The following is a 14,003-nucleotide window of genomic DNA, read 5'->3' as shown; positions in this document are numbered from 1 at the left end:
AGATGATTCATTATTAGTGGTCATCATCTCTATTTCACTTACACATTCAGTGAACAATGCTTATTTTCTAGTTCTGTCATGAAAACTAGTTACTGATTTATTATAACTAATTTTCATAGATGCTGTGAACACTATAAAATTTATCCAACTAGATTCTGGATTAACCTATCAAAATTAAGTTAGTTAATCAGTGATTATACTTGCATTATTTACATTTATTACTCTTATGTTATCACATTATTAAGGCTGTGGCCCTCCAACCACCAAAACCTTTGCAACGTTAAATAAATTTACTTTAATTTTATAGTAAAGGTTTTAACTTGTATCAAGGTATTTAGTCTCATGAATTGTTTATCTGTGAAAAGACCAGACTTATAGATGAAAATTATAAATGTCAATTGAAATCAATATATTTTTCCTTATTTACTACAGTGAGACCAGAATATACAGTTATAGTGATCACATGTGCAAATTGAATTTTGATTCTAATAAATGGCGATGCTAATAAGCGAAAATTGATAAATATTATCCAGAGGCTATACAAATAGATATAAAGCATAAATTTATACTTTATTATCAAAGGTTTATTACCAATTAAATGATATGTAAAAATCAGAATATTCTTCCGATTTTTACGTTCCGAACAAATTAAAATAAATTTATGCTTACATACATAGCTTAATTAATATACATATTAATTAAACATAACTTTGTAATATGATTATATTTTAAAATAGTCACTTATTTTAGATTGCTTTAAATTATCCCTACAAAGTCTATTTACAGATTTTTCGATATTGTATAACAATCTATACTCATGATCCCTTGCACCAGTTTCTTCCAACGCTCTCCTCAGGACAGCTATAGCTTCTTGAGTTTGCCGTTTTGTAACTGGAATTCATTCGAGTTCATCTTCATTTTCCTCCTCGGCGAAATGATCAGTAACAGACTGGACAATTTCTTCATCTGTTAAAGCTATAGTAACCTGTAGATCACAATCTATGTCCACCCAACCATTAAACTCCTGTTCACCCATGTCTCCAGGCTTTTCAACACATGATCAGCATTGTGACTTAGTTGTCCATCATGAATAATTAATCCACATTTTTGGAACAGCTGCTAATGCAGGTTTCGGAAACTTCGTTCCAGGCATTCATTGTCATATGAAGTGCATCTAGAACAGTTATCTGCTTTGAGATATTGGATGATGTTCCCAAACCTTCATCTATAGACTGGATGATTCTTCGCCTCATATCCGATCTATAAAAGGTTTTAAAGGTTTTTATTATTCCCTGGTCGAGAGGTTGAAACAGTAATGTGGTACTGAAGGTAGAAAAACTAATTCAATGTTTTTGAAAGTCAACTTTGGATGAGCTTGGCCAAAACCAATGCAATTTTTTTTGTTTTTTCTTATCCAATTTCAAATCCCATTTATGAAGATAATCTTCAAATAAAGAAGCTGTCATCCAAGCATTGGTATTATTGGCATATTCAACAGGCAGCTGTTTTACTCCTTTAAAACATCTAGGGGATTTACTCTTGCCGATAACTAACAGCTTTATCTTGATTGTTCCCGTCATATTACATGTTAAAAGAAATGTAATCCTGTCCTTGATCTTCTTTCCTGCAGATACAGAGGAATTTTTAAAAATCATGCAGTGGTCTGGGGTAGCAATGTAGTATAACCGTTTCATCTGTATTAAAAATGTCTTCAGGATTATACACCGATGAGCCAAAACATTATGACCACCTACTAATATGATGTTGATCCTCCACGTGCAGCCAAAACATCTCGTACGCGGCGAGGCATGGATGCTACAAGATTTCTAAACGTGTCTTGTGGTATCTGGTACCAACACGTAACCAGCAGATCCTTTAACTGCTGTAAGGTACGTGGTTGAGATGCCATAGATTGGAGTTGCTGTTCCAACACAAACCACAGATGCTCAATGGGGATTGATGTCTGGGGAATTTGGAGGCCAGAGCAATACCTGGAAGTCTTCCTCATGTTCCGTGAACCAGTCTCGAACAATCCAGGTGGTGTGGCATGGCACATTATCCTGCTGAAAGACGGCACCTCCAGAGGGGAAGACCATTGCCACATAAGGGTGTACCTGGTCAGCAATGATGTTCAGGTAGGTGGTAGACATCAGAGTGACCAGCACGTGGATGCCTGGACCCAGAGTATCCCAGCAGAACATCGCCCAAAGCATGACACCGCCGCCACTGGCTTGTTTTCGTCCCACGGTGCATCCAGGCACCATCACTTCCCCAGGTAAATGACGCAGACGTATCCGGCTGTCTACATGGTGCAACAGGAAACGTGATTCATCGGACCAGATGACCTTCTTCCAATCACTCAAGTTCCAGTTTTGATGCTCGCGTGCCCATTGTAGGCAATTCACTGCCAGTGAACTGTGGTTAGTATGGGTATTCGGAGTGGCCTGCGGCTACGCAGCCTCATTTTCAGCAGGGTTCGATGTATTGTGTGTTGTGACACACAACACATTGAACCCTGTTGTATTGTGTGTTGTGACACATTACTCCCATCACCAGCATTCCAATTACTGGCAAGCTGCACCATAGTCACCCTTCTGTTGCCACATAATATCCGGGAGAGCCTCCACTCACCCCGAGCATCGATGAGCTGTGGTCGTCCAACAACTCATTGGCGGTTCATGGGTTTTCCCTCCTCAGACCACTTTCGGTAGGTACTAACCATGGCTGACCGTGAGCATCCCACCAGCCGTGCTGTTTCGGCTATGCTCTGACCCAGTCATCTTGCCATTACAATTTGGCCTTTGTCAAACTTGCTTAAGTCCGCTGCCTTTCCCATCTGAAGAACAAGAGTAACATTGATTATTATTATTATTAGCCATATGGTGCAAGGAAGCTTGAGGCTTATGCTGCACCAGCCAAAAAAAGTTTCTGAGTTACCCTGCAAGAGAGAGAGAGAGAGAGAGAGAGAGAGAGAGAGAGAGAGAGAGAGAGAGAGAGAGAGAGAGAGAGAGAGAGAGAGAGAGAGAGAGAATCAGAAGTAGAAAGGAATCACCAAGAAAGAGAAGAATGATGATATCCAGCTCAGGACCCTGTGTGTGCCAAGCCAGTACTCACCAGATGTGAGCCCCTGGGGTTAATTAACGGAGCTCTGTATCAGGTGTTTTTTATACTGTGTCCCGACCTGTGCACACGCTGTAGTTCACCTGCAGTTGCTTCGATTTGCATAACAATTCGTTGGCCATAATGTTTTGGCTCATCGGTGTAAGTGCTGAACACAGTTTGCAAAGAGGTTTTCAACCATGTGTCAGCTGCAGAACCATTGGAATACTGTTTTTCTCTGTGAAGTTTTTTGTAAACAATATCATGTACACTCTTCGTGTAGTTTTTCAGCAATATCATTAGCTTTTTGAAGAAGAATGCTACGATTGATTGGCGCATTAAATGAGCTGGCCTGTTTGAACCAAATGAACAGATCTTCATCTACTGTTTGGCATTTCCCTTCACACTTCCTTTTTCTGGTTTCACCAATCACATTAGTGTTTAATGTGTGATGTGATTTTAACAACTTTGATAAAGATGACTGAGGCACTCCTAATTTTACTGCCACTTCCCTTTGAGACATATTGCCTAAGTTTAATTTAGCGTACGTTTCTACAATTCGTAAGTTATCTTTTACACTCAAATTCACTCTTTTTCTGTTCACTGACTTTTTTTTTTGGTAGTAAAATTTAAAACACAGTTAAAAAGATAAGCATCAATCAATAACAAAGCACACGGCACACACAAACTGGAATTAACATGGCGCACGCAAGTGAGACGAAGTTTAGATATAGAAACAAAGAGCAGATTTCAACAAAGGGGAAACGCATTTCACTATAATAACATGAAAACACACAATTCCAGCTATCGGTATTATCGCAAATGTATAAGATCGAGTTTACTACCCATTTATTGCACTAATAGAAGGCGCCTCCGTAGCCAGGTGGGAAGGAGCAGCAGTGTGTAATGCACTCTTCTTGATTAGACCAGGGTTCGAACCCGTCACCACCAAATACGGAGGATGCGGAAAGGTCAGGGAATAACCACTGCATATTCCCGGAGCAATATGGCCTTAGTTGCTAATGCTCCTAAAAAAAAAAAAAAAAAAAAAAAAAACAAGCACTAACAGAAAAGCCCAATAAACCAAAAAATTGTTTTTACTGTTTTATGGTTGTGACCTCTATAAATGTGACCTCCAGAAATGCACTTTAGAAAAATATCACAGAGGCATTCAAATTGATTCTTATAACCAAAAATGTGATTCTAGTAAATGATGAAAGTGTAGTGAATTTTGTTGATTTGGATTGGTTCTTCGAAATATGATTCTATTGAGCGGCAGATTCTAATAACCAGTGATCACTATAACCAGCGCTTACTGTATATTAATGAAAGAAAACTTATTAATTGTAAAAGTTATATTTTATTAGTATATTTAAAATTTAATTAACAATTTTTACAAATAAAGAGCACTGTATTTAACATTCTATTAGGCTACAGAGTATTTCTATTTAGAAATTATTATTAATAATTCCTCAAAATAAAAATGTTTAAATATTTAATAAGAAATTCTTGATTGATTCTTTAAATTGCATTTCAGATGGAATATTGTCCATTTCTATATAATATATTATTATATACATTTAAGATCACAAGAGTTATAAACAATAAAAAATAATAGCTATTAATTTTATTTCGGGGTAAAATTACTATCCTTCAATATCCTCTTTTGCAATAACTGCTTCCCAACGTCTTGCTGAGTCCTTCATTCCAGTTAGCAAAACATTCTTGGTGAAATGTCGAATGTTTCAGTTTACTTCAAGTTCGTCAATGCTCTGGAAGTGTCTTCAACATTTTAATAGAAAACAGCCAACACATTTTCTTCTTTCATTCTGAAACTTTATAGTTTCTGAATAGCTCAGAAAACAATAAATATTATAGAAACTTCTCAAGATGTTTAATCTCCAAATGACATCTACCAGCTTCTGTAAGTAGGACTTATTCTATGTTAACAAAAGTGATGTATCATAAGTACAACATTACTGAATCAAAAAAAAGGAAGTCTCCTATTTTTCATAACCATTTAATGGTTATGAAAAATATGAGATATTTTTCATAACCATCTAGCTTATTAGTTGAGAATAGCAGAAGAATTAAGGGGCTACATGTCTCCTCCAATGCAATATCAACATGGTACTTCTGATGTGGTCAATGTATGCCACGTCTGTAGAAGCATGTGTTCACAGGCCAATGTGTATTTTGTGCAGGCTGAAAAATCAAAAGAATGTAACTGAAGAATCAAAGCCCTACTCTCTCTTTCCCAGATCAACTAGTGTAACCTCATATGAACACATCTTTAAGAATTCCTATGGTTACTTCAAAAAAGTGTTGAAATTACTATACTGTCACTAAGGGTTCCTATTTCTGATATTTCACAGAAACAACACATTAACATTAGGATAGTTCCATTTGCAACTATCCTCTTTTATTTTATTTCATTTATTATTTATTGCATTTACAATTGTAAATACAAAAATAAAATGCATTGCTCACTAATATAAAAAAAATTTCTGCACTTACTCTGCTGGCACCCCAAAAATAAATGCTGTAGTAAGCTGGTTGTTATATTCTGATGTGAAAACTGCCGCTGGTAGTGAACTGCTTCTGCAATTAATCTACATTCATAATAAAAAAAGTAATTTTTAAAATCTATACACAAAATACAGAATACTGAAGCTACTTCAAAAGCAAATAATTTACAAAGTTTAGAAATTATGATAAGGTGATAAGGAATACAATGGATGCCCAAAAAACCATCATTAATAAAATAGAGAAAAAGATTGGAGTGGTTTGGCCATGTGAAGAGAATGGAGGATGACAGATTGCCCAGAGGAGCCATGGAGAAGGAAAAAGAGAGGAAGACCAAGAAGGACATGGATAGAAGGCATGAGAGCAGCCATGAATAGAAGAGGACTGGTGGATGGAGATTGGGAAGATAGAAGAACATGGAAAAAAAAGAATAAAGGAATGACTTTTCAATGTTAGTTTGAGAAGAACCGTTGTAATAACAGAATAAATCCTAAGAAGAAGAAATTATGAAAAAAAAAAAAAAACCCAATAAGCACCCTTCTGTAAGTAGGACTTATTCTACAACTATGATGACATGGATAAGTTATAATGTGGGCAATTCAAAGTGGAGTTACTATTAATTTATGTCATATTACAGTTATCATTAAATTGTGTCTAATAATTATGAGCCATTTGTTTTGAAGTGACAATTTTAGTTCATTTGAAAATAAAAATCAAAAATGAAGGTGACTATTTATTTCAAATTACAATATCTTTATGGGCCTATAGGGTGTCCCAAAAAGACCTGGACTGCTTCACAAATCCATAACAAAAAGTAAAACATACTTTTTACAAAACAATTTACAGCCATGGCTAAAACAACTCAAAAAGTTATTTTACCACATTATAGGTGGTGCATGTGTCACACGAGGGTAGTGTACTGTAGGCAGAAGGCTGTGTGGGGTAGTCCATTGAGACAAAATCTGATGTTTAAACTCAAAGAAATTATCAAACAAACTATAGACAACAACCACCATCTCATCTTGTACCAGCATTCATGAGTGACATTGAAAGTTTATGGAAAGGAAAATGTCAATTAAAAAAAAAAAAACCCCAGCATGGACATGTTAGTACAAGTGCAAAAGAAGTGGTATGAGTGCAAGAAGGAATGTCTGCTAAGAGCTCTTCCAAATCAATTTTGAACTGCCTCCAGGGAGCTGCAGGTACCAAATTCAACTGTGCATACTGGGTGCATAAGCTCTTGCAGGCCCTGAAACCTGAAACTAAACCAAAGCATTTGGAATTTGCATTGAATATTCTTCACCAAATGGATAGTGACGAAATTTTCTCAAGCAGGTTGTGCTTCTCAGAGTCCACATTTTGAGAATGTGAATAGCATAATTTTCAAATTTGGAGCTCAGAAAGCCTGCACATTGTACGGGAATTGGAATGGAGCAGTGAAACGGCAAATTTTTGGGGTAGACTTCTTCATGATCACGTAATTTTCCCTTTCTTTTTCATGAAGAGACTGAATGCGAACACTTACTTGGATATGCATGAGATTTACACCTTCCCATATCCAGAAGAACTTCGACCTAATGTGGGGGCTATGTGAAAGAAATGGTGTACAGAATGAAGTACACAACATTGTGGAACTTCATATGAGAATTAAAGCCGCTATAGTGATCACTGATCCTGGCATGTACTTGGATGGAGAACGAGTATTGTCTAGACATTGTTCGTGCCACAAAGAGATCTTGTGGAAAGTTATTAATATGGTAAAAAAAACTTTCTGAGTTGTTTTATTGATGGCTTTAAATTGTTTTTCTTTTTGTAATTAGTTTATGAAGTTGTCCAGGCCTTTTGGGACACCTTGTATATCAGTAAATGTACTATGTTTGTTTGTTTGTTTGTTATTTGGTTTTTAGGAGCATTAGCAACTAAGGCTATATTGCTCTGGGATATGCGGTGGTCATTCCCTGACCTTTCCGCATCCTCCGTATTTGGTGATGAGGGGCTCGAACCCCGGTCTAATCAAGAAGCGTGTGCTACGCACTGCTGCTCCTTCCTACCTAGCTATGGAGGCGCCAAATGTACTATGATGTTGTTGTGTGGTTTTAGAAGCATCAACAACTAAGGCCATATTGCTCTGTGTATACTGTCTGTAAATTTTGTTCCATGGTCAATTTTCTGTTTGCTGGTGAAAAAATCATGCTACCCTCATCTGAGACTGACTAACTCAACCATGTGAAAATGGCCTATAAAAATTCCTCACATCATCGATGGGACTCGAACTCTGGTCGTTCCACCTGGTGTGGAGGACGGTGATTCTACCAACTGTACTACCCGAGGGCACACCATGAACAGTTTATTATTTTGTGCTATTTTCTTTTGATGAATATGATCAAATGGAGCAAAATAGTATCCATTCCCTTAAATGCCATCATATTATAAATCAAACTATTCATAGTATTATATGGTTATTAATAAAATTTATTTCTGAATTAGTTTTCATATTTCAAACAGTGGTTGTTATAATATCATGTAATATTTAAACAGTGCTTTCAAAACCACAGTTTACTATTTAAGACATTAACTACTGATGTCTTGTTGACACAAGAGCTTCAGAAAACATTTTCTTATTTATCAGTCTCTCTTTCTCTCTCTCTCTCTTTTTTTTTTTTTTCTCTATTAGCATATTGCTAATGTTCAATTCCATTAAAAAAGAAGTCACATAGTAGTGTTTATAAAGAGACATGAAACACTGAAATATACTACTTTGAGAATGTGCTTACACTGGTAAGCACTTTTTGCCAAGTTTCATTTGCAGGAAGTAAAAGAAAGTGCAAAAGTAGACAGATTGAGCACATCAGTTGAACTATTTGTTAAGTAATTATTTGATTTTTCCTAAGTATTTATATTCACCCAGAAGTGGTTGTCATAGAAGGATGAATTTTTTTTTTGTTTGATACCTTGAAATCTCTATAGCAAACAAATTTTGGTCATCTGAAAATTTGATTTTTTTTTTTTTTTTTTTTTTTTTGTGGTGCTCAATGAAGTTAAGTATCACAATGAATAAAGTGGAATACAGATTAGTGATTCAGTTCCTTTTTCTGTAAGGAAAAACATTCAAAACAATCCACGAAGAAATGGTTGCTGTTTATGGAGAAGAATGCCCAGGTTACAGTGTTGTTGCACATTTGTATAAACAATTCAAATGTGGAAGAACCTCAGTGCGTGATGAAGAAATCCCAGTACACCCAGCAACTGCTGTAGCAGAAGGGTGTTGCAAAAATTCAGGCATTAATTTTGGAAGATTGCCATATTAGCATCAAAGCACTAGCTGCAGAGCTCCAAATTAGTGTAATGTCTGTGAAGAACATCATCCACCAACAGCTGCATATGAATAAAGTGTCTGTTAGAAGGGTTCTCAGACTTCTGGCCCTTTACCAAAAGGAAAGGGTTCAGAAGTCAGGACAAATGAAAGGGCACAATGTGCACGTAAAATGTTGTTGATGTGCCAAGAAAAGCAAGAGGAGTTTTTTTTTCATGACTGGTCACTGTGGATGAAACTTGGATGATGATGGATCTAAACAAATGTCAAAACAATGGAATGATGCAGAATCACCCCCCTCCCAAAAAAAAGGCAACGGTGCAACCGAGTGCTGGCAAGGTGATGCAATTAGTTTTTTGGGATCAGCATGGTGTAATACTAACAGATTAAAAGGGCTGTACTGTGACATATTGTTCCAACCTCTTTATATAGCTACATGCTGCTGTAAAAGAAAAGAAATGAAAGCTGTCAAAGAGGATGCACCTGCTCCACAATAATGCTCCTGTGCACTCCTCGTATACTGCAGTGGGGCATACAAATGAATGTGAGTTTGAAATATTTCCACATTGTGCATATTCTCCCGACCTTGCACTCTCGGATTTCTTCCTCTTTCCTGCTCTGAAGTCTTTACTTTATAGAAAACACTACACTGCTGATGATGAAGTGATTTCTGTTGCTGAGTCAGGTTTCAAGGACAATCAGAAGACTCGTACAAAGTTTTGCCAATTTGCCATTTTGTCTGGTGACTATGCTGAAAAAGTGTAATACATGGTGCTTGTTTCAACCTTCTATCGCAACTATTTCTGGGTCAATGCAAACCTTTTTTGAACCCCCTTGTAGTAATTCTGTTAAATTTTTATGGGACATTTCCAAATTCAGAGGTCTGTCTCTCTTCATAAGTATAAGTTTAAAGTTCCTGTATTATGCCTTCAAAGATTATATCTTAAGTTATACAATTTTATTATTGAACTTTAGCTACAAAGTTTTCATACATAAATTTACCTGTTCTACATTACTGTTAACAAAATAAGAAACATTAATTTTCTCAAGAATATTATGCTGATTACCTGCAGATAAATTAAAAGCTCCTACTTACCCATTTGCTATAAGGACTGATAAATGAAGTTTAATGTCTTCAGCAGTTTGATGTGGAATCCGGAAAAGACTACTATGTTTCAAAGCTTTTTGATATTCACCCTGATAAAGAAATGATTTCAGAATGCGGGTATGCTGCCAAGGTAGAATATCAGTTCGGATAATTAAGGGATTCAAGAGAACAGAAGCAGCTTCCTGAAAGTCAAAATTCATTTATACTATAACATCACATCATTTCACTTTAATTCTTATTTAGTTTCCAATTCTACTTCTCATAAATTCTATGTTCTGTTTATTCATTAGTAGGTATATGCCCTTTGCTTATAATTAATAGGGTGCCTTGCAAATAAATTTGAAAGGAAGAGACATAATGCAGTCAAATTTAGTTACTCCAGTGTTAACATAGTTAGGGAAGGATGCTACGTGGTTGTTTTCCATTAAGATTATTACTATATTTAATACTACTCTTATACCACGTGAAATTAATAATATAGTTTATTAAGCTATTTTCCTAAACTACTATATATTAAGGTGACCTTTCAGGCATCTTATGATGATGGATATCAGTAAGATGCCTGAAATGTCACCTTAATGAATAGTAGTTTAGGCAAATGGCTTATAAACTATATTATTAATTTCATGTGGTATAAGAGTGGCATTAACTAGAGTAATACCCCAGTGTTGCACTACAAATAAACAGTACTTCCCTCCTGAAAAGAAAGTATCATTTATTTGGTTGGTTGGTTTTATTGGCGCATTAGCAACTAGGGCTATAATATGCCAAGACCAGGTAATCAAAAAGTTCCAACCCTATTAAAATTAACCACTTAATCATTAGCTGCAACTCCATCCAATGTTTATAATTAACAGAGTACCCTGAAAGTAGGTTTCAACTCTGACAGATAAAAAAATTCAAATGCAAATTAATATTTTTAATGGCACTGTAGCTTGTTGCTGACATTCATATTGTTTATTTTTGTATGTAGAAACATGTGTTCATGAGCTGATTTGCATGTTGTGCCAACTGAAAAACACAGAATAACTTGCAGGGAAAACCCTACACCTAAAATTGGTGTAGGGTTTTCCCTGGTTTAACCTGACTTTGACTGAAGAGGAATTTAGAAATTCCACCAGTAGTCAACAGCTAAAATTTGGTGATAAAATAAAGTACCTTGGACTCAAAAATAAAGGAGATTTTTCTGCTTATTTTTGAGATAGCCAAGGTCAGAAGCATTTATTGTGAATGTATAGATACTACATTAAGGGCAGCCTGAATTTTCTAGCACCACAGTACACAAATGGGCTATGCATTTCTCATGATAACATACGGGATGGAATTCACAGTCACCGCACCTGTGACTGCATTCACACTAATCACCGGACCACACTTGACACCATATCTGAAAAGTAAGCGTTCTGTAAAGGACACAATTCCTGTAAATCCTCTGAGAAAAACTGGAAAAGTTAACGAGTAATTGGTTAACCTGACTTTGACTGAAGAGGAATTTAGAAATTCCACCAGTAGTCAACAGCTAAAATTTGGTGATAAAAAAAAGTACCTTGGACTCAAAAATAAAGGAGATTTTTCTGCTTATTTTTGAGATAGCCAAGGTCAGAAGCATTTATTGTGAATGTATAGATACTACATTAAGGGCAGCCTTAATGCACTCACGAGCTCCAGATTTGTCGAGTTTTTGGATTCTGGGACAGAACTGGAGATGTTCAGAACTATATACATTTACAATGCAGAAAAGTTAAAAGAATTAACATTAATTTTCCAAGATATATTATAGCATTCGTAGAGGCACATGATGCAAGAAAGCAAGCCTATACGGCATTAGCCAAAAAAAAAAAAAAAAAACCCTTCCCATTTCACTGATCCATTCATTCCAAATGTTTGTCAAGTTCTGCCTTGAATTTATTTAAGCTATCAACTTCCACAACAACAGATGGAAGTTTGTTCCAGCAATCAACTACCCACTGGTTAAAGGCAAACTTCCACGCATCTATTCTACAACTGTCTTACCTCAGTTTGAATCTATGTCCCCTGACTCAGGTTTGTAAGCTGAGCAAGAGAAAGAATCCCATCAGCATTGAGCCTGCTCAATCCATTCAAGGCCTTATACACCTCAATCAGATCACCTTGTGGGTGCCTAGGCTCCAGATGCTGCAGTTTGCAGAACTTAAGTCTTTCTTTGTAAGAGCACCCCTTTGTTCCCTTCACTAGTCTTGTTGCCCTTCTCTGTACTCGTTCTAGCAACTCTACATCCTTCTTAAAATGAGGCTTTCAGACCTGTACGCAGTACTCAAGGTGTGGCCTGACCATTGCCTTATACAAGGGGGAAATCACCTCCTTATCCCTGCATATCATTGACAAGACTCCCATGAGGGGGTCTTGTCAATTACTCTGGCAGCCTGTTTGCACTGCTCAGAAAACTTCATATCTGACTGCAAAATTACCCCCAGGTCTCTCATTCTCCACCACTCTGAGTGTAACACCACATAGTCGGTACATTTCTCTGGGGTTACTGCTACCCTTATGCAGTACTTTGCATTTGCCAATGTTAAACTTCAGTTGCCACTTCTCAGCCCATCTACCCAACTTTTCCAGATCCTGTTGCAGCAGCATACTGTCATTAACAACCCTGCCAACCTTTGTATCATCTGCAAACATTAAGCTTGATAAACCTTCATCAATATCGTTGATAAATATACAAAACAACAATGGGCCCAACACCGAACTCTGAGGGACACCACTAATAACATTAGTCCATGTAGAGCAGTACCCATTAATTACCACTCTCTATCTTCTCTCACTCAACTATATATAATCAATCAACTATACCAATCAACCAACCATACATACTATACCAACTATACAGATCAACAAATCAACCAACCCACTCAACCAGCTATAATCATCACTTGGAGTAGTCCTCACACTAAGCTACTGATTTCTATGAGTTGCCCAGGCATCACATCAAGTGACATTATTTGTAATATGGTGACTACCATCAATATCCCTCAAACTCACTTAATATATGCTCTCTAAAAGGATGGAAATAGCTGTGCTGTTAACTGTGTGGTGGAAGACAAAATGTAGTCCACCAAAGAGAATGGCCAGCAACCCTCCCTTTAGCTGTAAATTTAAACTGCCTAAAGAAAATTAAAGGACAGAAGCTGCACTGAATATAGGGAATGGATTAGGGAAACTTTATAAGAAAGAAGAATTAGAAAATATAAAAATTACCATCTGTGCACTAACAGAAACTAAAAAGAAAGGGAAAGGTGTAATAAATGTAGGAAATTATATATTAATATACAGTGGAGTTAAAAAAACTGAAAGAGCTGCTAAAGGCATAGAGATCGTAATAACATGAATCATTGAAACAAAACATAGGACAGTATAATCTAGAATCAGAAAGATTATTGCATGTAAAATGAAATTGCAAAAGAAAACATTAAACATATTAAGAGCATATGGCCTAGAAAAGGGAAAACTAAAGAAGCTGAAAAATTCTATAACCAACTACAAGATTTAACTAATAAGATAGATAAATAAGAATGAATTAGTAATAATAGCAGGAGACATAAATATCCAAATAGAAAATAAAATTTCTCACCGGTTTAATGAACAGACAATGAACCAAAATGGAAATAAATTATTACAATTTTGCACAGACTGTGAATATAGAATTAACAATACTTTTTTTTAAACACGAAGAACAACATAAAATAATAGGTATAGTAAATCAGTAATTGATTGTATAATCACTAATAGAAATATAAAAGCAGAAAATATAAAGGATGTAAAAGCAGTACCACCAGCAGATATTGGAAGCGATCGTAAATTAGTAGTGGGAACATTTAGATTTAGAGAATCCTTTAAGAAAAAGCAAAAAAGGGTGTTTCCCCTTTACTGAAATCTTCAATCGTATAAAAAACATAAATAAATTTTCAGAACCTTCTC

The 14,003-nt window shown here is 36.0% G+C and overlaps 1 protein-coding gene across 3 annotated transcripts in view; it reads right to left on the bottom strand.

Moving 5' to 3' along the window:
• Elys (AT hook containing transcription factor 1 homolog) overlaps positions 1–14,003 on the bottom strand; it is a 315,674-nt gene that overhangs the window by 130,540 nt on the left and 171,131 nt on the right. For all 3 annotated transcript variants that reach the window (XM_090371873.1, XM_090371882.1, XM_090371891.1), the window contains exons 20-21: positions 10,035–10,228; positions 5,617–5,711 (exon numbers count right to left, since the gene is read on the bottom strand). In XM_090371873.1, the coding sequence (XP_090227999.1) occupies positions 5,617–5,711; positions 10,035–10,228 (289 nt within the window). The remainder of the gene's footprint in view (positions 1–5,616; positions 5,712–10,034; positions 10,229–14,003) is intronic.

Source organism: Mastigoproctus giganteus, chromosome 1 (genome assembly GCF_048544385.1).
Source record: "Mastigoproctus giganteus isolate SK-2022 chromosome 1, ASM4854438v1, whole genome shotgun sequence".
NCBI classification, from domain to species: Eukaryota; Metazoa; Arthropoda; class Arachnida; order Uropygi; family Thelyphonidae; genus Mastigoproctus; species Mastigoproctus giganteus.
The sequence above is the reverse complement of the archived record's forward strand: the minus strand, read 5'-3'. Positions and strand labels throughout refer to the sequence as shown.